Source organism: Ochotona curzoniae, unplaced genomic scaffold, assembly GCF_017591425.1.
Source record: "Ochotona curzoniae isolate NIBS_2020 unplaced genomic scaffold, NIBS_Ocur_1.0 patch315, whole genome shotgun sequence".
NCBI lineage: Eukaryota > Metazoa > Chordata > Mammalia > Lagomorpha > Ochotonidae > Ochotona > Ochotona curzoniae.
In genome coordinates, this window is record NW_024466879.1 from 7,562 (window position 1) to 35,402 (window position 27,841).

Below are 27,841 nucleotides of genomic sequence, written 5' to 3' on the forward strand. Positions count from 1 at the left end.
ATTTTCTTTTTGATCATGCTTAATCTTCAGGTTTATTTCACATTGATAGTCATGTTGCAGAGGTAAGATGACTCAGACAGTACACAAAGCACACCAAGCACACATTATAAAAGACGTCGGGTAGAAAACATCTGGGAACTTCAACTTACTAACATGTTACCAAGTTCTTCAATATTTACAAGACTTATTTGCACTAGATAAAAATGTGATCTTAAAATATTTTCATATTTCATGCATTATACTTAGTTTAAGAGAGGAAGGCTTTTAAAAAGATTCAAAAAGGTAAAATACCTCCTTAGAGAGAAAATGTCTCAGAGAACATAAACCTACTGTTCATTATTGTAATAAGAATAAATTTCTTTTTTTTTCACTGTCTTTTTTTTTTTATTAACATTGTATTATGTGAAACAGTTTTATAAGCACTGGGGAGTCCCCCCGCCCCTCCCACACCCCTCCTCCCATAGTGGATTGCTCCATCTTGCTGCATAACCACAGTTCAAGTTCAGTTGAAATTCCTTCATTGTGAGCATGTACCTAGCATAAAGTCCAGCGTCTTATTGTCCAGATAAGTTCAGTGGCCTCTTGGGGAGACCTTCTCTGGTCTGAAGGTAGAGCTAACAGAGTAAAGTTCCGGTCAGTTAAAACCCCCAACAAAACATCAGCGTCGATATACAATGTTATGGGATTAATTGGTATAGTGTTGAGTGAACAATATGTTAAAAAAAAAAAAAAAAAGTTCAATTCTTCCACACCTCTGGGTTTAGACAGTATCAGTGACAGGTTCAAAAAGTAACAATCAACCAAGCATAAATTACAGGTTAAATCCAGGCAAACATTAGATGTCTGACATAGTATTGAGTAGACAATATGTAAAAATTACATGTAACTTCTTGATTACCTTCTACAACTATTTCAATGTCACCTCCTCAATTGAGGTGTGTAACGATTTTGGGGGGTGTTGCAGGGAAATCTCTCATACCTTGTTAATGAGTACTTGTTCTTTATGTTCCATCTAATAGTATATGAGTGAGTCCTTGATGACCTATCTTTATTGTTCTTTGGTTATCTCATCCTATTAGTGTGTGTATATGAGTGTGTGTGTGTGTGTAGGGGGGAAGGGGGGTTTAGGAGGAACCTTGTTGGTCTTTCTAGGGGGTGGAGGCCCAGAGCTGAAACTAGGTAAGGACTGGAGAGGATTCCTCCCCCACTGTCCTGCCAGAAGTTTATTGATCTTCTGGTTCTGATGACCAATCGTGGTTCCTAGTTGTTCTGATGTCGTTGGTTCCTATGTGGAAGGACTCGGGCTTCTTCCATCTCGTGTAGTTGGTCCAAAGAGAGGGGGTGTCTGTCCTCTGGGTTCACAGCATTCGGAGGCATTCCAGATCCCCGTGTTCTCTTTGGCAGTTGCGTTGACGTTCTTGTGTCCATTCTGATAGACCTTGGTGGGAGTCCGGGAGTCCTTATGGGTGGGGGATAAGCCTCCTCCAGTCCCTCTGTTCCGCTCTGGGGTTCTCCCCTATTCTGTGCATATGACCACTTGTTAATAGACTGTTTGGGTCGTTCCTAATTCCCCTGTGTGTCATTTTAGCTTTTGCTGTTGTCTAATGCTGGTCTGGATCTATCAACTTTAAGATACTTATCTAGTTGCTGCAGGTTACACTACGTGGATTCCTAGCTTTTTCAAGGGAAATGAGAGATTTCTCTGTGTTCCCACCCAGTTACTGTGTATCGTAAGGAATTGGCATTATATTGGGAGTTACAATCATTCGGAACTTATGGAGTGAAACCATGATAGCAGCAGATTCGTCTGAGGGAGATTTACAGCCGTTGGAAATCTTTAGGGTTGCTTGGTGTCCCCAAAACGCTATAGCTTCAGCATGAAGCCGTCTTGAGCAGCATACAGAGAACCAATTTCTCAGGGCTCCCTGGCCGGGTGGCCAGCAGGCGAAGCCTGGCGCCAACTGGCGCACTGGCCGCCCTGAAGCAGCCTTCCGAGTGGGCGTGAAGACTGCTGGTTGCATTCTGGGAGATGAACTTGGCTGAGCCTGGGGACCCTGGCCGCCATGTTGCCAGGGGTCACGTCCCCGAGCGTCAGCCCCGCCCCTCTTCCTGGCCCGGGCTTGGGTCTAGCCACGCCCCTAGCGCCACTGGCCCGGGGGTCGGGTCGCTGTACCTGGGTTACCACGCTAGGCCCGAAAAGGGCCACGCGTGGGGGGTCCAGCCTCCCCGAAGCAGCCTTCCGAGTGGGCGTGAAGGCTGCTGGTTGCATTCCGGGAGACGAACTTGGCCGAGCCTGGGGACCCTGGCCGCCATGTTGCCAGGGGTCACGTCCCCGAGCATCAGCCCCGCCCCTCTTCCTGGCCCGGGCTTGGGTCTAGCCACGCAATAAGAATAAATTTCAATGACTATTTGAAAATATACAAACGTGAACTGAATATAATTTTTCAATTTATTCAGGTGAGCAAGTCGAAAAAATACTTTGTCACATCTGGTACAGATCTGATCCACTGCTCAGAGAAAGGCATGACTGGAGTGACTCACGTCCTTAAGATTTCCTTTTTAAGAGAATACAATTTGTTTGGCACTTTTAATTAGTGTAACTCAAAACATGCATATTTTTTCTCCTCCAGCTCTCTCACGCTGGAAGGACTCTTGCTGCGCAGATTCGCGCTGCAAGAAGGATCTAGAAACTCATGCTCAAACAGCATTTTGGTTCTGAGTCCACCAGTGCTGCCCCGTCCCCCGTCAGTACACAGCGCTGAGAAATCTCAAACATAAACTGCAGTAACCAGTCTAAGAAATCTTATGAAAAATCTTTCTAAAAATTATAAAAATGCTTCTAGAAATTTAACTTGTAAAATACAATTGACTTTAAACTAAAAAACAAAATTCCCAACTTTACAAGGCTATTCTTCAAAGCCCTTGTCACCTGATTATACTCTGTCGACCCTTTGGCCATATTCTGCATCATTTAGTGGCCACCTTTGACCTTTCAAGGAAGTCTTGCTACTATTTCTGAACCCAGTGTTTTCTTTGCCTTTGAAAAACCAATACAATTGTAGCATTAAGTTTTGCAAAACTTGTCTTAAAGGCCTATACAATTCTTATCTCCTAGTGCAGAAAAAGTAATCTTTTTTTAACAGGAAGAAATGACTAATTTGTCATAAATTATTATTATACATTAGACATGTCCATATCAATAATTCAAATGTAAACGTAACACTGGGAGGAAATGAGGAATCGAGACACAGACCACGGGGCGCTGAGCGGCCCACACCACTCCTCGCTGAGCCAGGCCACTGTGGCGAGTACACTTCTTACGACTGACACCCTTGATGTATATACCTTTGATCTGCAATATTAAATGTTTCAAAAATGGGAATCCAATGACACACAGAGCGTAAAGAAATCAAACTGAACCCAAACCAAAGACTTTTACCACCAGACAATGTTCCAGAAGCCATGGTGTCCAGCTCATCACCCTGTTTGCATCTAGAAGGAGGTTTCCAAAAATAACCCATATTTAACTTGTAACAAATTACCTAACTTTTATTCAGCTGATCCATACTTACAAACAGAATTTTACAGAAAATTCCAAAGTTCCCTCCCTTTGCCTCTTACTGAGCAGGCTGAGTGAATGTGATGCGCCGCCGCCGTCTTTGGAAAGCCTTCAAGTTCCACTTGCTCGGCTCCAGCATGTGTGGCCCGTTGTAGACAAACAACACCGTCATCTTCTCCGAGTAAGGAAGATTCTGCAGGAGCTATATTGAAACAGACAAAATGTCACTTACGCTCTTCTGAGTGTACATCTATGCATTCAAACGCGTATATCCTTAACAGGTGCTCTGAAGCTCTCCAACACAACCTTGCCGTGCTGTGAGCATCACCTGATGCAGTACCGTGGGAATCCAGCCCACAGCACTGATGCACCTCCCAGGCCAAGGGGGCTCCTCGCGCCTACAGCATAGCATGCGCCCTTCTCACGGGAACGCACTCCCCTCATCAGTACACGTGTTATTACGGTATTCTTAGTGCCTTTCCGGGAGGTGTCAGCTGATGGGTCAGCCCAGGGGAGACTGGAGTTACACTTTAGATCGCTTAGGGCCTACCTTTGGTGTAATGAAGAAGTACTGAGACGTGTTCTCTTTACAGGCAGTATTTACAATGATTTCAAATACTCTCCCTTCATTGATGGGGTCCATTCCCTAAACAAGGACAAAGACACTGAATGCAGTTAAACTTACTACAGCATACAGTAAGACTTAAAAACAAAAGAACCATTGCTCTACCTGGTTAATTTCGTCAACTACTCTGAATGGACACCTGTTCAGCTCTTGAAGTGCCATCAGGTACAGCATAGTAGAAACACTTCTTTCACCTCCACTTTGATGGTGAGGAGTTAATTCATGCAGCTGAGTACTACTGCGAAACTTGACTCTAATACGAATTCCGTATTTGTCATAGTCTTCCTGTAAAACATTGAAAAAGTGATGAAAAATGACAGTTTCTTCAGCTACTTTAATCCTTGCTGAAGAGACTGAATAATCAATTCCAAGAGCAGATGCAGTGGGCTTGGCAGCTGCAGATGCAGAATCCCAACTGTTCAACTTTATGGCCCCGGGAAGGCAGAAGGCAGCCCAAGTCGGCAGCCGGTGGGGAACCTGCACAGGGTCCAAGCTCCCGGCTTCGTCCTGGCCCAATCCTGACCACTGCAGTCCCTGGGAATGAACCAGCAGACACAAGAACTCTCTCTGTTTCTCTGTAACTGCACCTTTCAAATGAAAATTTCTATTTTTTAGAATTTTTGCTTTTTCATAACACAGTTCTACAGGCAAAGGGATATCCCTTTCCACTCTCCTCAAATAAGTTTTTTTTTTTTTAAGATTTATTTTTATTATCTTTTCATTGGAAAGGCGGATATACAGAGAGGAGAGACAAAGAGGAAGATCTTCCGTCCAATGATTCACTCCCCAAGTGAGCGCAATGGCCGATGCTATGCCGGACCGAAGCCAGGAGCCTCTTCCGGGTCTCCCACGCGGGTGCAGGGTCCCAAAGCCTTGGGCTGTCCTCTGCTGCTTTCCCGGGCCACAGGCAGGGAGCTGGAAGGGAAGTGGGGCTGCTGGGATTAGAACCAGCGCCCATATGGGATCCCGGGCGTGCAAGGTGAGGACCTTAACCACTTGCGCCACCACGCTGGGCCCAAAGTTTTTTTTTTTTTAATAGGAAAAAACAACTTAAAACTTAGCGGTACCAGCTCGTGTAAAGCAGTAAAATATTAGCCAAGCAGTTACGGTCCAAAAGCTGTAAAGATCCCATGGATCCACTCAGGCACAGCTAACACATTCAGAGTAGATCCCATGGATCCACTCAGGCACAGCTAACACAGTCCAGGTAGATCCCAAGGATCCACTCAGGCACAGCTAACACATTCCAGGTAGATCCCATGGATCCAGGCACAGCTAACACATTCAGAGCAGAATGTCTGGTTTGTAAGCCAGAGGTGAAGGCAACAAGCACACCTGGTACACCATGCTGCATGACACTGCAAAGCAGCTCTGGGTTCCACTGCTGAGGGCAGGTCTTCCCTGTGTCTTTGGTTGAATGCTAATCCCCTGCCCCATGGTGCCAGCAGCCCACTTCAGCACTGGTTCGGGCCCTGCTGCTTCCCTTCCAATGCAGCTCTCTGCTTATGGACTGGGAAAGCACCAAAGAATGGCCCAAGGCTTTGCCACGTTGCACCATGTGGGAGATGCAGAGGGTTACTGGCTCCTGGCCTCTGATCTGATCAGCTCAGGTCACTAGTTATGGCCATTTGGGGAGTGAACCATTGACTGGAGGATTATTCTGTCTCCCCGACTGTCCTTCTCTCTCTGTAAATTCTGCTTTTTGAATAGAATAAATAAATTTTAAAAAGCACATTGGTTTCCTAAGTGTATTTCAGTTATGTTAGCTAGCTTACAACTCTTCCTCCTTCAACAATGGTTGCTTTACAGAGTAATGCCTTTGTCCAACACAGATGAGCAGCCACTACTCAAAACAGAAACATAAGGAGTTACTAGTAAGGTATTAGTCACTGATTTAAAACAGGAAAAGAAAAAAAAATGACCCTAATGGAATCCTACAGGCATTTCTTCCTTTGAGTAATTTTCTAGTAAGCAAAGTCTTCAGAAACAAACGCAAAATAACTAAATAATTTACAAATGCAAAATAACTAAATAATTTGCTTTTAGTACATAATTAAAATTGCCTACCCAGAATACATTTCAAGTATAATTTTACCTCATTTTCTGTATGGAGATCCACTTCACCAGCACATTGCATAGAACTAAAAAAATTGCTGAATTTTTCATTAATTTTTTCTACCAGCTCCTTTAAAGGATTAAGCCACCTTTCTTTTACCTAAAAATAAAAGTAACATAAACATAATTTAAGGGAAGTATTGTATTACACTCTGTTAAAAAAAAGACTTCATATAGACTACATTTTGTTTCCGTGTTAACCTGCTCAATGAGTGCACACCTTTACCCCAGGAGCATTCACTCTATCTTGCATTATTCTATATTCTCGTACCATTAACAACAAACATGACAGAGAGAGACAAAAGCTAAACAATTACCTGGGAGATGCTCTCCCTGTATTTATCCAGTTCAATTCTCTTTCCCTGTAGTTCCTCAGTTAACTGCTCGATTTCTTCTTCTCTTTTCATGTATTCTTCAACCACTTGCTTTAACACAAATCCAACAAAGGACAAAATTATTTAAATTCTTACATAAATCCAAATATGACCTGAAGATGCCAATTGTGTTGCACTGTACGGATCCAATTAATATGTTCTTATTACACACTGCAAACGTCATTTCTATACTCTGGGAGGGGAGGAGGGAAAGCAGACATGGCAGGGTTTCAGGTCAGCCTAAGTATTCTTTTTGTAAAGAAAAAGCACGGAACACTGTGTTCCTTAGCAGGAATCTATTTAAAATTCTAATCGATTCAGATTCTGGCATTTAAAGCACATTGTTCCTGCTGTCTAGCTTATTATTACCAAGCGCTCTAGTACAGAGTGGGAGGCGAGCACTAGGGGAACCGTGTGTGCAGGTGACGTCAGCTACGGGGCGGGAGCACACAAAGAGGCATACTGTAGGATTCAGGCCCATGAAGCAGGATGCTCTTGATCTTTCTTCGGTCAACAAAGCATCAATTTCATCCAAGGTGTTTGGAAGATCTTGGAAAGTCTACACCAAAAAGAAAAAAGTTACTATAGATACTATAAGGAAAAGCAGTTCCATTCAAATAACTAAAATAAGTAACAATAACCTGCTGAATAAGTAGCTATCTGCCCAACTACATGCTAGCACTCAGGGAGACAGAGTCATTATAAGCAGGATCTTGTGCCTCCAAAAAGCTTAACTTTACTCAGAGAGAAGACCGAGTGGATACACTACACAGCACGGAAGGCAATGTGTTACTGGGGAGCATTAAGTCAGCAGGAGCTAACACATACTACAGAATCTGGGAAAGCAGAGCAGTCAAGGCTACAGGAGACTCAGGCGGTCAAGCAAAGCGGAGGGGCGAGCAGAAGTTGGAGAAAGAACGAGTACTGCATACCATGGGGGTGAGGAGCTGTGTCCATTTGGAATGGTAGGTACTTGCTGAATTGGTAGAATGGGTCCAGAGTATGTGGGGCATTGAAAGAGAGCAAGAAGTTAGAACTTGACACTGCACTTATGAAGAAGTAAAAAGCATCCTAAGAATCCAATGTGCCAGCAGAAAGTCACCACAGTGCTACCTTCTGAGCCCACGCCACAGAGACCAGTCGGAACAGAGCCTGTCCTGAGGGAAGGGCAGCACACACCGTTTTGCATAGCACAAGCAGCAACGTCCACGGACTACAAGACACGAGTCCCTGGAAAAGGCTGACACAGGACATTAACCTCTCGGTGTTTGTCGCCTTGTGGTGTATGTGTCCGACACACAGTTACCCTCACGGAACTCTGCTAGATACCTTCCATCACACACAAAAGGAACCTTCATTCCACTTGCCCACTTCCCACTGGAAGCAAGATCCACCCCTCCGCACTACCCGTTCAGCTGAAACACTCAGAGGATTTCTCTCCCTCAGCCTGCTCGCTTCCAACACCTCAACAGATCTCGTTGGCTTTGTCAATGAAAGCAACCTGAAGTATGTCAACTTCTCTCCAGGCCTTCATGGTTGCCACGCCAACCAATGAAACAATAAATTGTTGGTGGGCCAAGGAAATAACGTAGTGCACGGTGTCCTTTGTCCCACCCCACTCCGCTCTCCACACAGAACACCTTTGTCTAAACTCAAGTGTTAGTAAGAGCGCTCTCCTCCTCCCTCTGTGGATTCTCTTCATCTCCACGCGCCCCTCGAGGGTTTTGCTCTCTGTCTGCGCAGTTTTCATTCCCACTGAGACGGCCCTAACCTGAAACGCATCAGCAAACTCACTGCATGCCATTGCCTAACAGCCACACTGACTTCTCTCAACTTCTCACCCTGTCGCTCCTCTCCTTGGCATCTCGCACCTCGGAACATACCCTATTCGGCTTTCTGTGTTTTGGTCAGCCCCGTCCTCCTTACTAGAATGCAAATTTCAGTAGACGAGGAAATATGTCTGTCTCATTCAATATCTATTACACAGCAATAATCAATTTATTTAATGAAATATTATTTTCTAAAGTAGTAGAAGTTATCAAGGATGAATCACCCTGTATTCAGAAAAAAATAGCTATGATACTAAACTTTATTTATTTTATGCTTAACACAATGCACTTCACAAAAGATCTAGTGTTATCATGGGAATACATCCCACAGTTAGTTCTAGAGGCATCTACCGAGTCCCTGCTATGTCTCCCATCGCTCCAATCTTGGCTTCTTGGATTTAAGAATACGAAAATCATAATCTGCATTATTCTTTTTTCCAGTTGTTTTCATCTTTAGTAGAGACTTTATTATCTACTGAAATAGATATGTAAAATTAAAATAAAAAATAAAATACCAAATAGTTTCAAATTAACTTCTAATTATGTATCCCCTTTCTCCTGAGTAAGCACGGCGGCACGTTCACCTCCCCACGTGACAGACGACGCCCGAAGCCCAGGGTTCCTCACATCAGCTGGAATGCCGGCTGAAGGGCATGACTCCAGCTTGACTGAGTGCTATGTCGGAATAGAAAATACACCGGAAAAAACCTTTCTTTCCTCCTTTCTTCAGAGGTGCTACAGCTGAATATCCAGCCCCGCTGAACCCCCAAGTTCCTGAAAACCATTTTCACCTTTCCTCTCACCCCAGGTATCACTCAAATTTACCCAGGAATTTATAGCTTTGGGTGAAAAGCCCACTTTCCCCAAAGGAACTAATCTTAAGATATGTTTTTATAAAGTGAGTTCCGTGTTTTAAGACTTTTAGTATTAAGCAGTAAAAATAGTGGGCAAATGTAAATGAAATACATAAAATCTGTTAAGCAAAACTACTTTCCCCCACACTGAGTTGCCGTGTTTTAGCCGCGCTCACCGGGCCCTGCTCGGAGCGTCCACATCTGCCATACTTACTGTCTGGTACTCGGGGGACACAGTCTGCTCGGCACCCAGGTCGCACACCTGCTGGGCTCTCTTCATCAGCTCCTTGCACTTCTGCAGTAACCTCTGTCTGCTCTCATCCAGCTCACCATAACGCTGCTGTAGTAAGAACAAGAAATGTACAAGTTCAATGTCACAGGTAAATCAGAGCTATGCTATTACATCACCAAATACATCACTGAGTTCTGGTTATAATAATCATCAACACCATGCTCACGGGAAACCAAATATCAAATCATAAATACTTTAAAAGCTGATTTGTACTTAAACCTTGGAATATTGTAGCACACAGTAACCCAACTCTTGATTCCCTGAGATCTCTGAAGGGAACCTTCCGAACGCTCCCTAAGCCATGTTCCGTTCTGCTCTAACAAAGCCTCAGATGTGGCAGCTCAGAGGTGTCCAACGGCTGCCCACGCAGCTCCCCTGCACTGACCCACCTAGCCACGCCTTCACCAATGAACGGGCACCTAGTAGTGCCTGCACCACCTTGGACTGAGATGGTGAGGAAGGAGATCACACAGGACCCATGGCAAGGCAGGAAGTCACAGTCACTGCCAGCTCCAAGCCAGCTGCAGGCTCTCACTCACTGCCAGCTCCCAGCCATGGGCACCAAGGGGCAGAATCCATATAACTGGATGTTCTCCCATGGTTATGGGCACCAAGGGGCAGAATCCTCTTACTGAGATGTACTGAGATGGACATGGGCACCAAGGGCAGAATTCATTTAAGTGGATGTACTCAGATGGTCATGGGCATAAAGGGCTGATACTACTCAATGTGAGGCATTTTACTGCTCTGCCACCTGGTATGTTTATGGTGGGTTATATAATAAGGATTTTATTTTTTATTCTAAAAGTTATCCATGATATAAGAATATTACCTGAGGTATTATGCATAGAATATTGTTATGTCCCTACCAGGTCTGTAAGAGGTACTATCTACTGGGTCCCTATTGTAAATATTATTTAAATTCTCCTGTATTTCCTTCTCCCAAAGCACCTAACCTGAAGCAATATTCTTTTATTTATCCATAATATGTATGCACGGCAAGTCAGCAAACAATCTATTTTACCTTGCTTGTTCCCCTTGTTGCACATTTTAGAGTTCTGCTTTAGTTACACTGTCAGGCACAGTACAACACAGTACACATTTTATTGTCTCCATTAACTACCATTTGGCTCTACTTCTCAAGAATTAGCTTTGTTCCACAAAGAAGGTTCAATTGTTCTGCCAATTTGCAATGCCGGACCACTCCAGCACTCTCCCAATTCTCTGGAGTCCATAGGCTGCCTGCTAGCGTCCAGCACTGATTGGTGTGCTGAGCTTTCTATACTTAACCAAGGCCTCCTCCCACTGCAGATGAGAACATCCGGGCATCCTGATCTCGGGTTCTCTAACCTCCTCCTTGGTGATATCACCATAGCCTTGCTGCTACTACTGGGGCTGCTATAACTCACCCACTTCTATTTTACAGTTTCCAGCTGCCACACAAAAAGGAATTCAGTTGACTTTTATTCTAAAACTCATGAAATTGAGTGATAGCAGAGCCTTTGTCATTCACAGTCCCTTGGATCACATCTGAGTTTATGCTAAGACTATGAATCAAAATATCAGTGGACAATGGTGACAAAGATAAACGCTATGATTAAAGTGCTGGGTCACTGAAACTGTTATCAGTCTAATTTCATGAAATCTGGGAAAGAACTGGAACCAGACCTTAATCACATGGACAATGATCCAATCAAGCAGCCTGCATGATAGGGCCGCAACAGAATCCCTGTGCAACACAACTTGGTTGAGTGTCCTTGTTGGCTACACAGACGGGACAGGAGGGCTACACTTTGCTCCACGGGGAAGGGGCAGACTCTGCGCTTCCTCCTTCCAGGCTTCTCTGCATCTGAACAGTTCTGATTTGTACCCTTTATAACAAAGCTACAGTCCTTCACCCAGGGTGTTTCTGAGAATGTCATGGGCCTCTGGATCCACAGCCAGCTGGTCGGAAGTGCAAGAAGAGTCTGTGGCCCTGTGGACCTGCAGCTCCTCCCTCATTAGAGCAGTCTAAGATCTTAACTAGTCAAGTTCACCACTTAACTTCCAATGGTCAACATCGTAGCAATACTGTAAGAAAATGATGAGGAGGCCTTAAAAGTTACTTGTTGGTACATGCTGTCCGTTAATTTATGGATGTCAATAACGCTAACTGTATTTTCATTTTATGGAAATAATTTGAGAAATCCAAAGGATCTCATTACCAGTTCGTTCCTGGGTTCTAAATTAATCTGGTCTATCATACTTTCTTCCCGCTACACGCTATCTGATATTTATCAATTCACAGATATTAACAGATTCAATTGTCAAGGTTACCGAGCTGCTCTAATGTGACCTCAAGTTTACGTTCTCAGCAGCTGTATGCATTAAGTTTGTAAATTCAATTGCATACAACAATAAACTGTATTGCAAGTGGGGATATATATGAAGTGTTTTCAAACTGACCGGAAGCTTGAATCTCCACCAGAAATAAAAGCACACATCTTACCTCAGTGAGGCGTAGTTGTGATGACACAGCCATATAATCTGATTTTAATCTTTTCTTCTCACAGATCATTGTAGTATTTTGAAGACTTAAATCAACTTTTTGCATGTACAACGAAGTACAAATCTAAGTGGGGGGGGGAGGACATCCGTAATAGTTTTGTGTTTAAGAGTTATGAGAAACTTCAAAAATAAGTTAAATTATAAATCATGTAATCCACAAAAATGACATTTCCTCTCGTGAATGAAATTCTCTTATATAGCATTAAAGTAGAAGTCAGCAGCCATTGCCAGCTCCGGCCAGGGGCCAGCCCTCGAGCCAGCAGCTGTACAGCCAGGGGCCCAACCGGCAGCTTAATCTGCACTACCACAAAGGCAACTCTGACAGAATCTTCCTGCTTTTTAAAAGTTATCTGGAATAAAATAATCTAATCAACGCTTTTAATCTAATGAGAAAATTTCAGTAACTGAGCAAACTAAAACTGATGACAAAAATTTCTCACCTATATAACTAAAACACCAAATTTCTTCATCACAATCTTCCCTCCAATAAGGAATAAAACATCTCTCAGGGACTACCACTGTGGCAGAGTAGGGTAAGCCACTGCCCGTGATGCCAGCACCCCATGTGGGCAGCAGCTGGTGTCCCAGCTTTGTTCTAACTCTCCTGGGAAAGCAGCTGAGGATGGCCCTCCCACATACGTGGTAGAGCTGGGAGAAGTTCTGGGCTCCTGGCTCAGGCAAGGCCAGCCCACCGGCCAGAGTCATGCAGCCATTTAGGGAGTCAATCTGCCGACAGAGTGCCTCCCACCCTGTCTCCGCCATTCTCTCTCTCTTGCTACTTTTAAAATAAATAACTAAAGTTAACTTTTGAAAAAAAAAAAAAAAGACCAACAAAAAAATAGATTTGACTATCTGAATTACTTGCAATAAAAAATTGCTAAAATCAAGAAAATGTCCCTTACCTTCATTAGGTTTGTTAATTCAGCAACAAGTTTTGCCTTTTGAATATTTATTTCTTTGATTTTGGTGGCCGCTTTTTGTTCTTCCTCTTTCAGGTTGCAGGTATCCTGTTCCATCAGCTTTAAGCTGCACAACAGACACAACATTGAAGGGTTCAGAGTCAGACATGATTACAGACGCTCAGGGCCCACAGCTCTGGGCAGCGTTAGACAGTGTTCAAGCCTGCTCCAACGGCAGTGCCACTGTCAGACACGGACAGCAGTCTCCTATGCTTCGGTTTCCTCATCTGTGGACTGCAGAAAGTAAGAGTACCTCCTTGGGCCTGAAGTGCTAGTCCAGCGGCTAACGTCCACACCTTGCAAGTGCCGAGATCCCGAATGGGCACTGGTTTGTGTCCTGGCGGCCCCACTTCCCATCCAGCCCCTGCCTGTGGCCTGGGAAAGCAGTCGAGGACAGCCCAAATCCTTGGGACCCTGCATCCCTGTGGGAGACCTGGAAGAATCTCCTGGCTCCTGACTGGCTCAGCTCCAGCCGTTGCAGTCACTTGGGGAGTGAACCAACAGACGGAAGATCTTTCTCTCAGTATCTCGTCCTCTCTGTATATCTGACTTTCCAATAACAATGTAAAAAAATAAATAAATCTTAGAAAAAAAATTAAGAGTACTTTCCTATGGGGCTGTGAAGACAACAACATACTCAGTACAACGGCTAGCCCAAAACTAACCAATGTAAGCCTTCTCTGTTGTTACTATGAAACACAGCCCTGATCAACTAGGTAAAAAATGTAATTTAAAAATATTAGCTTCCTTTTGCAAAACATTAATTTACACAGAAGCAGAAGGGACTCGGGGAGGGAAGGGATAGAGAGTGATGGAATGATTGAGGACAAGGTCATCCCCAAGTTTACTGGCCAAACACCTGCAAAGGCCAAGAACAAAGCCGACCGAGTGTTAACCAGGAGCTGAGACCTGGTGAGCCGACCGAGTGTTAACCAGGAGCTGAGACCTGGTGAGCAGCCAGCTACCCTCCGCCTTCCCGAGTCTGCATCAGCAGAAGGCTGGGCTCCACGCTGACCAAGGCTCTCAGACGTGAGGTGGGGCAGCGCCCGGGCTAGCACGGGAAGCTGGTGTGCAGGGCGGAGGATGGAAGCAGTGATAAACGTGAATGACAATGCAAGAAACACGCGAGGACTGAGCGAGGCGAGAGCTGGAATGCACCGAACAAGACAGAATCTGAATAATCATAAAAGCTAGTCTAAAAAAACCCCTTGAACTAGTCTTGAGAGTAGTGCTAGGAAGTCCTGCCAGAGACCAAAGTGAACAGAGGCAGGAAAAGCGCAGTGTGTGAGAGCAGGTGCTTTAAACAGCTTTCCTGCAAAAATGTACAGTGCTTCTCCAGAAAGGCTATGTGCTTTGTACAAGACTTAAGAGAAGTAAATGATTAGTTCAAATTCAAGAAAAAAGTGTAAAGTTGAAATTAATTCTAGAAAGTTAGATTTGCTATGCAACCAAAGTACATAATTCATGCTTTGAGTAAGAGTTAACAGGCAGGCAGAACAAAGTGAGCATATATCCATTCAAACCAATGAACGGCCACCTGTGACTAAAGGTATGTGTCCTAATCACCATGTTTATAGAACAGACAAGCAGTTACAAAGCAGTGACAACCAAAAGGACTGAGCTGTGTCATGACAGGATATGGGAAAGGCATCGAAAAAAGTCAGAGTACTTTTCCCTATACGACAAACTCTACTAGCTCTTATTCTATCACATACATTCCAATTTCTGTAACATAGCTAAGTTCAAAACCCTATTCTACAAAATCAGCAAAACCTTCTATCCCTTACTGCTTTCCTCCAGAGCTGGCGGCTTTGTCTGCACCTGCTTCCTACCATTTCAAACTCACTGGGCACGGACACGCAAGCGCAGTGCACAAAGCCCTAGGATGTCCACTGGCGTTTCAGGGCGATCCGTGAGGCTAGGCCTGCCTTAGGCTCCCCTCTCACTGTGCTCTGTGTCCTGGCCAGTAACAGCACAAGGCAAAGCTAATCAACAGAGCAGGATCACAGCGCAGCAGCAGCCACTGAGCCCTTCGTCAGCACGCACTGGGAGAAGCATCTTCAGTGCTTCCTTCTAACAGCAAGCCAGGACCGCCTGGGGAGCAGCTGGGGTCTGCCTGGGGAGCAGCTGGGGAGAGCCTGGGGAGCCGCTGGGGGACGGCTGGGGGACAGCTGGGGAATGGCTCTCCAGGACAAATGCTGGGCTGAGCGATTTGGAAGCTGCATTAGAAGCTTCTCCTAGAATACTATCTCTACTTGAGAAAATGACAACTAGATAAGTCAGAGTGTTTGGTCATTTTTGTTTTTCCAAGAAGAGATGAAGTGAGCCTGTCACTTCAACGAACAGAGCTGCTAATATTTATTACCACTGATTAATTCAATCTTTTAGATAAAAACCAGAATTCTATAAAATTTGTTATCTGACACAGAAAGCTCAACAACTTTCCAACTTAACAATTTTGATGGAATCATTTATCCACATGCTTTAAATAATATTATAATGCAGGATGTAACAAAAGCATTATGGGTAAAACATTCACTTAGGGGCTTCTGTTGGCTTAGCACCTCCTAGTTGATATGCTTCTTCCTTTACACCATAAGGGTGCCAGCTCGTGTCCCAATTGCTCCACTTGCCTTCCAGCTCTCAGCTCGTGGTCTAAGACACTCGATGGCCCAAAGCCTTAGGACCTTGCACTCATATGGGAGACCCGGTAGAAGCTCCTGGGCCCTAGTTCATATTGGCTCAGCTTTGACCCTCAGGGCCACATGGGGATTAAACCAGCAGATGTGAGATCTTTCTCTCCTCTTTGTAAATCTGTCCTTCTAGTAAAAATTAAAATACATGTTAAAAAAAAGACAGATCGCCATTCACGTCGCATGGAAGCCATCACTGTGGCACAGCACATGCAGCTGCTGACTGCAATGCTCACGTGCCACACTGGAGCACCAGCCTGAGCCGGGCTACCTGCTTCTGCTCCAGCTTCCGGCTAACGTGCCTCGGGGGACCGTGAAGATGCTCCAAGTTACTGCGACCGTGGCGTCCATGGCCCAGACTTGAATGTTGCAACCATCTTGGGGGTGAATGAGCATACTGAAGAACTTCATGCTCTCTGTCCCTGCCTCTGTCACCATGCTTCTCAGATAAATAAATAAATCTTTTCAAAAAATGTAAACCACAATGGATGCTAACATAAGTCCACTGACATGACTTAAGATTCCATACTGTAATTAAACTTTAACAAACTATATTTTCACAAGTTTTGTTGTGATGGTAAAAGAGTAAATACAGCTATCTAAAAGGTCTCCACAGTATTCCTCCTTTTCATAATGGCAGCTCTGTGTGAGGGCTCAACTCCTCCATCTCACCGCACACCGGACACACCACACACTGAACACACAGGCAGCTCCGGGAAACCTCCAGCCCCCACCTGAGGATTGCTGCAGAAACCTGACACAGTTCCATTCTTTGGACAACACTTTTGGTACAGTTATTTTTCGTAACTATTTTCTGTTAAACACAATAAGTTTACTATTTTCTGATAAATGAGCACTACCTTGGACATTGTGGTAAACAGCAACAGCTGCAATCCATAGAAGCAGGATTTGAGATCTCCATTCTTTTAGGCACATAAAGGTGCCCAAGGACTGAGGAGCTGACAGCAGACAGCACCACTCGACACCCCTCTCGCCTTGACATACTGACTAAAATCACGTTTACAATCATGGGCAGGACGAGCAGGGTTTAATGAAAAACTACTTCAACATTAGTGTGGATGTGGTCAGGCACCAGAGAGACGACACTGCGCTCAGGGTTTCGCACGCTCCCCACACAGTCCGCAAAATACCTTCCCTGCTTGGACTTGATCTTCTGCTCCAGCTGCCTCTTCTTGGTCTTTCTCTCAAGCAGCCCCTTCTTCTTCTGTCTCAGGTCATTATCTCTGCATTCCAGGAGCTTGCTTTTCTCACACAAGCCAGTCAATTCTGACTCCACAGACTGCAACTTCATAGTAATTTCCTATGGAAATTCAAAACTGTTAGTACATCTGAAACACAGCTCACATGTGTAACAGCCCAGTCAAATTCACCAACCTTTAGCTGCTCCTCCAAATGCCTCCTCTGCTCCAGGTCCACAGTCACGGTGAGGAACTGGGCCTCTTTCAGGGCCGTATTACTGGAAATAAGCTTGTTCGAATAGAAAGATGTTTTCACCACATAGTTTTCTTCTGCTGTATAAAATTGTTGCAGTCGAGTTTCTTGTATTACCTACAATGCAAAACAAGCACTGACGTTAAAGTACATGTAATAACAATTAAAACATGTTTTAAAGGACTAAAGAATTACAAACACAAAGCAGGTTTAGTTCAGAGTCTAGATAAGTACGAAGCACTCTAGATACACGTTATGCTTTCAAGCACCGCTAATGCCATCACTGAGACAACGGCGGGAGCCCGTACTCCTCGTGCACGCTCTTCATTTCTACGGCCCAAACATGCAGCTTCGCAAGCACTTCCCATATATTTTGTTAACTACTTAATGGAAACATTTTTCATGCGAAGGAGATTTAAAATTGTTTGAATTTTTTCAAATCTTTTAGGAGTTTTGTAGCGTAAAATATAATCTTTTTTTAAAGATTTATTTATTTAATGGAAAGTCAGATATACAGAGAGGAGGAGAGACAGAGAGGAAGATCTTCCGTCCGATGATTCATTCCCCAAGTGAGCTGCAACGGCCGGTACTGCGCCAATCCGAAGCCGGGAACCAGGAACCTCTTCCGGGTCTCCCACAGGGGTGCAGGGTCCCAAAGCCTTGAGTCATCCTCAACTGCTTTCCCAGGCCACAGGCAGGGGGCTGGATGGGAAGTTGCGCAGCTGGGAAACGAATCAGTGCCCATATGGGATCCCAGCACAAGCAGAGCGAGGAGTTGAGCCGCTAGGCTACCACACCAGGTCCCACTGCCTTCCATTCTAAACTACAGTTTTTCTGCAAGATAATCTGGAATGTATGAATCTGACATAGGTTTACACAGGATTATTAAGCAAAGCAGAATCTAAACAGTACTCAGTTATCTTAAAAGACATAAGTACCCATTCTTATCTCTATATCCCTCCTATCGTCAAATATTAGCCAAGACTCACTATTGGTGTCTTATTAAAAATAGCAGGATAATATACTTTTAAAAATTCCTGGCCACTTCAGGCTGAACTTTAAGTAAGATAAGGCGTTTCAATAAAACAGACTCGTGTCAGTGAGCCAGTGCCTTCCTACCCGCTCGATCTGTTCTCTCGTCCTTTCGGTTCCCACGGGGACTTCATGGATGTGATACTGGTAGCAAAGGTAGCTCATGACCAGGTCTGGTGCATCGAACAGCTCTCGTAGGTAAGAGATAAACCCGTATTGCCTGAAAAAGTGAGACTCAGTTTGACTTCAGTTCTTGAGAAATCAGAAAAAAAGCCAAGACTGAAAAGTGGCCACAGCTTTTTAAATATTTAAATACATTTCATATTATCCACCTTCTTACCAGAGATGCCTAAAACATTTGTGATTGCCAAATAGTAAATTGCTTTTTTTAACTTCTTCTGTTGCTTGTATATTTTGAATTCCTACTTAGACATGGAGCTAAGATAACAATTTTTAGTTGGTCCTTTAGAAATTACTTAGCTTTAGAAAGCAATGATTTATCACTTCATTTTCCCATTAGCTTACCAACTATTTTTCTGCTATGTAGTAAACGGTTCAATATAGTTTTGCTCGACACCTCCATCATACACGGACACTAACTACACACCAGGAGGGCGCGTCTACACGGACACTCATGCTCTTGGGTACAAAGTTTTCTTTTTTTAAAAGCACTACACCTTATAATAAACATATGCGAGAAAGAATTTATTCAGACATATTTAAAAGACCAAATGATTTAATACTCACTTGAGTTTGTTGAGCGGTCTCGAGGGCAGCCTGGCTGTGTGTGAGCTCCTGGGAGCAATGACAGCATTCACTATTAGCTTTTTATTGTCACGGACCTGAGGAATGAGAAAGGCACACACTGGGACACACGCCCTCCAGAGGCAGGAGGTCTGGGCAGCAGCTGTGATCCCCCAGTGAGACCTGTAGCCCCCTGGGAGTGCATGGTTCAAGTCCTGGCTCTGATCCAGTTCTCTGCTAACGTATACCCTGCGCGTGCTGATTCACGTGTCTGAATCACTGTCCCCCTTGGGGGCAAGCTGGACTGAACCCCTGGGTCCTGGCTTTGGTCGCTGCAGTCCCAGCTACTGTGGGCACTTGAGAAACGAACCAGCAGTTGGGAGATTAAAGTTTGTCTATATCTCTCAGGCTTTCAAATAAAGAAAGAAACAGAGGAAGAAAGGAAGACGATTTCCAAAGTTACTATATTCCTACTGCTATTCATGGGACAATCAGAAATTGGACCATTGGATATTTGATGGTAATGTTAAGAAACTTACTGTGATACGATACTGTAACTACATTTTTTTTTAAAGTTCATTGCTTTCAGAGGTATATACTAAGATACTTTCAGATCAAACAGAATGAGACTTACTTCAAAATGATACAGAACAGAAATGGCCCAAATAATGGCAGCTCATCTTGCACTGAGCTAAACTTTTTACAAATTCCAGACCTTAAGAAAAGTTCTAATTTTATTTACGTGAAAGGTAACAAGATGAAGGAGACACCCAGAGAAAACACACAGTTCACCTGCTGGTTTTACTCCCCAGGAACAGTCACATCTGAGTCAAATTCAACCTGACCTCACACACGGGTGGCAGGGACCCACGTCCATGAGCCAGTGTCTGCAGACTCCCAGGGTAAAATTTAGTCAAGAAGTTGGAAATGGGAGCCAAGCTGGGACTTGAACCCAAACATTTTGACAAGGAATCCAGGAGGCATCTGAAGTGCTGGGCCAACAGCCAAGCCTGGACAAATCTTTAAAGACATCATCTGAAGTCATCAGAGATGCCAGAAACATACGCTGATGGTGGAGAGAGGCGCCATCTGCGAGAGAACGACGCGAGCTGAGTTTATGCGCCACATCAGGAAAAGGGCAAAGAGCAGAATGACAGACTCAGGACTGTTTATGAAGGCCTACACTGCCGTAATAATACGGGGGAACCCGCCAAGGGGAGGGAAGTTGGGGAGGAAGAAAGGAAATCCCAGAGCCTATGGAACTGTATCATTAAATGAAACAAATTAAAAAATAAGGAAGCAAACAAAAAAGAGGTTATATGTTTGAGAATTTCAGCGAGAAGGAACAAAAGAGAATTAAAGAGAAATATCCAGTATGAGAAACAATGCCGAGAGATCCAAGAGACTCAGAAAAGATTAAATAGGGAAAAAAAAAATGTACTGGAAAAGTTAGACACATTGAAAACTTTTCTCCTGTTTGCCAAATTTGACAATACGAAAGGAAAGGGGCCAGTGATACGGCCAAGTAGGACCACCTTCACCTGCAGCACTGGTACCCCAGGTGAGCAACAGTTTTGAGTTCCAGCTGCCCCACTTCCAACCCAGCTCCCTGCCAATGCTGTGAGCAAGCAGTGAAAAATGGCCCAAGACTTTGGGAGACCTGGAAGAAGCTCCTGGCTCCAGACTTGCCCAGTTCTGGCTGCTGCAGCCATTGGGGACAGAACTGCTGAGAGAAGATCTGTTTCTTCTTTGCAGATCTTTCATTCTTTCCTTCCTTTTCTTCTGGTTACTCTGCATCTCAAATCATTTTTTGTAAAAGCCAAAAGTTCAAAGCCCATTTAAAAATACCTAACTATACTATGTAACAGCACTGCTCTGAATCCACCAGCCTCTGACGTGGCCACCAGCCCCTGGGGTCACAGAATTGGAACTTCTGGCCTCAGGTGTCAGGCAGCACACAGACCGCCCTGACGGCTACAGCAGCCTTCAGCTACCAGCAGTATCTGCCACACAGATACAAGACTCTCATTCTTTGAAAGGAAGTTCCACTTACATTACTGTGAAATAACATCAAATAGACTGCCCCTTTAAAAAAAACTGAGCTCAATTTAATAACTTCCAAAGAGATGTGCAAAACCAAAGGCACATCACTGCAGTGTTTCCTTCTCTTAAAGCAACGGGCCAGAATTATTTTCCATACTAATTTCAAATGATTATTTTCACATGTTACAGATGCTAATGGGCTAGTTTGCTTTTACAGAATAAGTCCATACCCACATCATGGCAAAGAGGAAAGAACAGAGCAGAACTGACTGATGTGCACACAGAGGTCCAGCAGTGATGCACCACCTCTGCTGGCTCTGCTCAAGGTAGATTCGAGTACTGAGAAGTGCCAGGTGAACAAGTGTCAGGTTGGTGAACTTGCCTCTTTGAGGAAAACTTCCATATCTTCTCGACTCTCAAATACAAAGGTTCTCAAGTCATTTGATGAAATATGATTCTCAATATACTTGGCATTTTTATTATCTTTCATATTGATCTACAAAAATAAAAAAGATAAGTTACCTGCACGAAACAAAATCAATCAACCATGCTCCCCTGTAAGTCAGACGTAATTAATTAGATTGGCGCATAATGAAAGGGAAAGCAAAAAAAAAAAAAGCCAACTTGGTGTACCTAAGGGTCCCTGGAGAATACGCCACCCGAAGGCGCGCCCGCACACGTGACCAGGTGCTGCGGCTGGACCAGCATGTGAGGCATGGGACTCTGATACTTTCTAAGACATAACTTGAGCTCCTTTCTGCTCAGCTCACTCAACACCAAAAGCATTCCAAACGATGACACAAGAGTACAAGCACTTTTCATTTTTGCCAAATTTTAAACATTTTTTTTTCTTAATCTCCAAGATAACTTCAGGTTTTACAAAATGTTTTCTTCTTTTTACTTAAAAGCCAGAGTGAGATCCATGCATAGAGCGGGAGAGGGTGAGAGAGGCAGAAACAGACTCACTTCTCAAACCAACGAGCAGGGCAGGACTGGGCAGGACAGCAGCTCTACCCAGGAGGCTTGCCAGCTCCACTGGGACTGAGGCCTGCGCACCTTGGAGCCATCACCTGTCAATGTCTGCATATGAGGAGCAACGCTACTAAACGTGTCACCAGCTCAGGAGACACCGTCTCAGAGAGAGTACTACCAACGATTTGGTGCGGACCGGTAGCCATACGCTGAAAAGCAAAGAATGAGAAAGCCCCACCAACAGAGGCACACAAAATTGCTAACTGTGGAATTTTGAACAGTTATTTATTTCTATTAGAAAGTCATAGACAGTGGTGGGTCTCAGGACGGGGCGTCTCATGCCTGGATCCCGGACGGCTGCCATGGGCACATGGTGAGCCGTGTCTGGGCGGCCAGTGCGCCATTGGTGCCAGGCTTCGCCTGCTGGTTGCCCCGCTGGGTAGCTCTGGGGATTTGGTTCTTTGAGTCGCTGCTTAATTAGCTCCAGGTTGAACCCATTGTGATTCTCGGACCTGAAACAGGCAGTAACTCTTCCTTTGTAAAATTTGTAATCACTAATAATGCTGGGCACCAAATACCAGTCCATGCAGAAGCCTGGGCTTGGGGCTTGTCCTGCAAAAGTAGCTCTAATGGCTGGCTAATGTGTCAACTGGTAGGGAACAGAGTAGATCTGGTATGAATGAGCAAACCTTAGCCCACAAGTAAAACTAGAAACCAGGAGGGAACAAAGGTCATGCCAAGCTAGGCTCTTGTACCTACTGGTCTGCGGGAGCCAGGGACACGAAGCCACAGTGTCTAAGGCAGAGGTCGGGACAGGTGAGGAGCTGTGCCAAGCTGAGTCAGAGCAACCACTGGCATGCGAGTGAGCTATGGCTGGGAACAGACCCGGTTGGGGAGCAAAGGGGACAACCCTAGCTGGGCTGAGGTTCCCACAAAGAGGCGCGTGGCCTGGAAGGGGGGGCTGCGTTCTGATCTGGATACAGTTGCAGTCTCCCTTGGCACAAGTGTGGACTGGGATTGGATGCACCGAACCAGGCTGGACCCCGACTCCCCCTGGTGTTCTGGAGGACCAGGGCAGATGTGTGATAGACTAGGCAAGGTCGCAAACCCCTACTGAGCCATGTGTGAGCCATACGTAGGTATGGACAAACCATGTCTGGGCTGGAACATCCAACAGCAAGAACCAGATTGGGTGGAAGGCCAGTCAGGAAAAGCCACAGTTCCTGCTATGACAGGAGGTGGACTGAGTAGGGTTGGCTCATGGACCCACTGGTAAGCGTGTAACCTGGCATTGGGAGAGGTTCTGATGGAGGAGCCTGGGCAACTCCTCTGGTAGGACACAGACCCGGCAGGTCAGCGCAAAAAACATGACAGGAAACAGCCCAGAAAAGGCCATGGAAAGCTACCCACTGGCATACACTTGGCAGACGTGGGGGCAAGACCAGGCTGAATCTGTCCACGTCATCCACTGGCAAATCCAAGCACCAGTGTGGGTCGACCCAGGTTCGGTCGCGACAAAGACTAGTGCACAATATGGAATGCCGAGGTGAGGTTGCCTGTACCGGAGGGGACCGCAGCGTCCAACCAGCCTGAGAACAAGAAAGGAAGTAGGCAGAGCCAGCAGGTGAATAAGGGAGGGTTCCTTTGCAGGATAGCTACTTCCGCAGGAGAGCATGGGCTGGGATGGGGGCAGACCAGACTAGGCAGTGCTACCACACCTGTGCGCCTCATGTGGACTAGATTAGGGAAAAGCCAGGCTCGGCGGATTATTCCTACTGGTACAAACAGAATTAAAGTGGGCGAGGTTTGTTTGGGCAGCATCAACTGGAATCTGGGAGTGGGAGAGGCCTGGGAGGGTAATAGTGGGCTCATCCCTCTTGGGTTACCACTTCCACGAGAGGACACAAAACTAAGATAGCGGCTGGGGTGGGATGGGGTGTGGGACAGACTGGATTACTGCTACACTTACTGACAAACCAGGGTAGGGGCGGTCCTGGTGGGGGTTATTGTGGGTCGCTCCAACTAGGCTGCAGCTCCCACTGGTTTAGGTGAGGGCCAAGTATGTGCTGGGCAGAACCAGGCTGGACTGCAACACCCATTGGTTCCAGTGGAAGTCGGGAGTGAAAACAGAACCAACCCACAATTACAACCACCAGCTGATTGGAGCGATGGACGGTGCCAGGCCCTGTACTTGTTAGCACATACAAGAAGTTTTTTTGGAGATCTTCCTAATCTAAATGCTGGACTCAGAACCCTAACGAAGAAAAGAGAGAAGACAGAACGGGTCAACCAACCATCTCAGCTATGATGGACTATGTCAATCAGTGGATTTTTCAAAGACCTCATAGTGCTTGGAGTGGCAAGATTGACAGTGATTCATAACTGTTCAATATCAACCACTTGAGCAAGAACCTCAGAGCATGCCCTACACCCGGGACTTGGGGAGGGTGGGAAATTGGGTGGGCCTTCTCCCTTAATACCCCCCTTTTAAACATGAAGGTAACAATATGGAAAACATACTAGTATTATCCACTTTCCTGTAGCCCTTGAACCTTCTTACTCTAACTAAGTATGTAAAGAATGTCAAAATAAATTTTATTAATATAAAAAAAAAAGAAAGTCATAGACAGAAAGTTCTTCCACCCACTGTTTCACTCCCCAAGTGGCAGCAGCAGACAGAGCTGAGCGAACCCGAAGCCAGGAGCCAGGAGTTAGAACCTCTTCCGGATCTCCCACAGGGGTGCAGGGTCCCAAGGCTTTGGGCCATCCTCGACTGCTTTCCCAGGCCACAAGCAGGGAGCTGGATGGGAAGTGGAGCAGCCAGGATTAGAACCGGCGCCCATATGAAATTGCAGTGTGCCCAAGGCAAGGATTTACCTACTAAACTATCACACCGGGGCCAAAGTGCAATAGTTAAAGAGAGAAGTTTCTGGGGTCAAAATCACATCCTTTCCAATCCTGTATGTGCTATTGACCAGGCAGTACTGCAATCCCAGAAAGCTTCAGATTATTCCATCTGTGAGATGGACACAGGAAACTCATACACATTACAGGACTAAATGTGGATGCGTTGAGACAAAACAATAAGAAACAGTAATAATAAAATTTTAAAACTGCACATAAGTGTTAACCAATATTAAGGAAAAAAATTTAAACCCAAAATGCACCATGATTTAAATATAAACATTGAATATGCAGTGTTTAATCAATTTTATTTTAGTACATTACTCTACTGAAAGGAACAATGCAAATGCAACAGAATGGGAGTGGGTATTTACTATCATCAAATGGGTAAGAGTGACCCCAAAAGTAACCCCCACGTGACTGTCAGAAGTCACCCAGAGGCAGAAAGAGCGAGAGCAAGCCCTGGCCTAGTGGTCTCTTGCACAAGCACCCACGCTGGCTAGGCCGGGCCACACTGAAGCCTGCAGCTCAGATCTGATGGTGTGGAGGGATCCAGCATTCTCCAGGATCTGCTCTGGCAGGGGGCTGCGGCCCAGACCTCCCCCTAGACTCTCTCACCGTGACATCTGACACAGGCTGCCGAAGCAGCTTCTTACATGCTTCCTTCTCAGCTATGGGACCTGGCTGTCGTCCTTTAAGCTGTGCCAGTGCATTCATCAGAGACGCTCTGACGTGCCAGCATACCCAAGGCCCTGTCTTCTGTAAATGGTCTACCCAGTCAATTGATGGTAGACAGTCCTCAAGAAGTCACCTGAGCAGGTGTCACTTGGGCCACTGGCCAGATGCAGTTCCCACTGGACTGACTCACATTTTGTCCCAAAGCACCCACTGTCTGGTCTGCCACCCTGAAGGGCGATTCAGCTATGTTGTTGGTTATGTGGCTTCCACTTTCCAATGCCACCTCTCCTAAGTGAACAAAGTATAAGCCCAAGTTCCAACTGACAAACTAGCAAGGCACAGACAAATGCATCTAGTAGATCACTCAAGATCATCTGGTGGCTGATATTTCACAATTTTTAAAATGAAAATGTTGTACACATCTGATTCTGCAATGTCTTATGTTTCATAATGTCATACATGACTTTATATCAGTGGAGACCTGTAACAACATTTACTGGTTGCATGACATTCTATTATAAGCATACAGAATAACTTATTCAACTAATCAATATCTTTGTAAATGATCTTTTGCCCTATCATTCTATTTTTATAAACACCATGAGGAGTCTACATGTAAATATATCTGCATATCCTTCCAATTCTAGAGTAGAACTGGTAGAAATAACTCATGGAGACAGATAGCTAACTGACAAATTATACAGTAACATTCTAACTGGGCATATTACCAACTGCCCATGGAAACAGCAGCATCTCAAGCAGGCAGTGAGATCAGGAGTTACAAGGGTAGGGAAGGAAGGGAGATAGGGATTACAGAGGTGGGGGAGGAAGGGAGATGGGGGTTACGGGGGTGGAGGAGAAAGGAAGGGAGATGGGGGTTACAGGGGTGGGGGAAAAAGGAAGGGAGATGGGGGTTACGGGGGTGGGGGAGAAAGGAAGGGAGATGGGGGTTATAGGGTAGGGGAGGAAGTGGTAGGGGAGAAAGGAAGGGAGATAGGGTTACAGGGGTGGGGAGGAAGGAAGGGAGATGGGGGTTACAGGGTAGGGGAGGAAATGGTAGGGGTGAGGAAGGAAGGAAGGGAGATGGGGGTTACAGGGTAGGGGAGGAAGTGGTAGGGGAGGAAGTGGTAGGGAAGGAAGGAAACGGATGGAACAATCAAGGAGCAGCCCATTGAATAGCAGAGTACCTCTCTTCATCTCCAAGATTCAAGTGTAGTTTAAAATGTATACATGTCAGCTACCAATACGACCCCGATGGCAGGCCACTGCCAAGAGATCCAACCAATGACAATCAACAACATGAAGCTTTGAATTATTATCTTCTGGTTGTCATTGTGGAAAATATCTCTTCACAATTACCTTTGTATGCCTTATACTGATTACAATATTTTTACAAGATATCTTCTTCTAATCCTTATCAGATCATAAACAATGTCCACATATAAAAGAGAAACTTTCTTTTTAATCTAGCAAGAATATTCTAACTGTGCACACTGAGCAACACAATATACAATGGATAACAATTTTACTGATACGATTTAACATAATAAAACTTAGTAGAATTAGTTTTCATAAAGTATACAATAAATGTATTATAGAAAATGCAGCTTTTCATAAATCCTTCATGAATTGTTTTCAAAAGAAAAAAAATCATGCTGCAAAAATAATTCTTAAATCATTTCAGGGTAAGTTTTATCTAATATCAGTTTCAAAAGAACGTGGTTTTCCACTTTTTCGTCTCTTTATTTGGACAAACTTGCTTTTCATCTTACTAAAACATGGTTACACCCATCAGCTGCCTCCCCGAGTACAGTTATTCTCTCACGACTCTATCATCATGGTTACACCCATCAGCTGCCTCCCCGAGTACAGTTATTCTATTCTCATGACTCTATCGTCGAAAGCTAACAAATGTTTAATGATGTTAATAAATCATTGATTTCATTTTACAAATCCTCATTATTTTCTGATGGGCAGAAGGCTGTCTTTCTATTCTACACACATCTCTTTTCAACATTTATTCGTGGCAGCTTCCTTCAGTCAGGTTCTGTCCGAATGCCTCCCACAGCACCGAGCGTGACTGGCTCACTGCCCTCCCGCCAGCCCCACACCTCTTTCTCCGAAAGTTCACTGCTTCACAGCAAGGTGCCGCCCGCACAAGCTCACACA

At 44.9% G+C, this 27,841-nt stretch overlaps 1 protein-coding gene across 1 annotated transcript in view; it reads right to left on the bottom strand.

Moving 5' to 3' along the window:
• Positions 1-2,401: 2,401 nt before the first annotated feature.
• Positions 2,402-27,841, bottom strand: part of LOC121167086 (structural maintenance of chromosomes protein 5-like) — a 54,177-nt gene continuing 28,737 nt past the window's right edge. The window contains 15 exon segments of the mRNA XM_040996466.1: positions 2,402-2,555; positions 3,622-3,761; positions 4,110-4,205; positions 4,290-4,469; positions 6,280-6,399; positions 6,617-6,724; positions 7,137-7,232; positions 9,571-9,696; positions 12,137-12,259; positions 13,098-13,221; positions 16,999-17,168; positions 17,243-17,416; positions 18,419-18,551; positions 19,079-19,173; positions 21,501-21,614. Coding sequence (XP_040852400.1) covers positions 2,546-2,555; positions 3,622-3,761; positions 4,110-4,205; positions 4,290-4,469; positions 6,280-6,399; positions 6,617-6,724; positions 7,137-7,232; positions 9,571-9,696; positions 12,137-12,259; positions 13,098-13,221; positions 16,999-17,168; positions 17,243-17,416; positions 18,419-18,551; positions 19,079-19,173; positions 21,501-21,614 — 1,809 coding nt within the window. The 3' untranslated portion in view covers positions 2,402-2,545.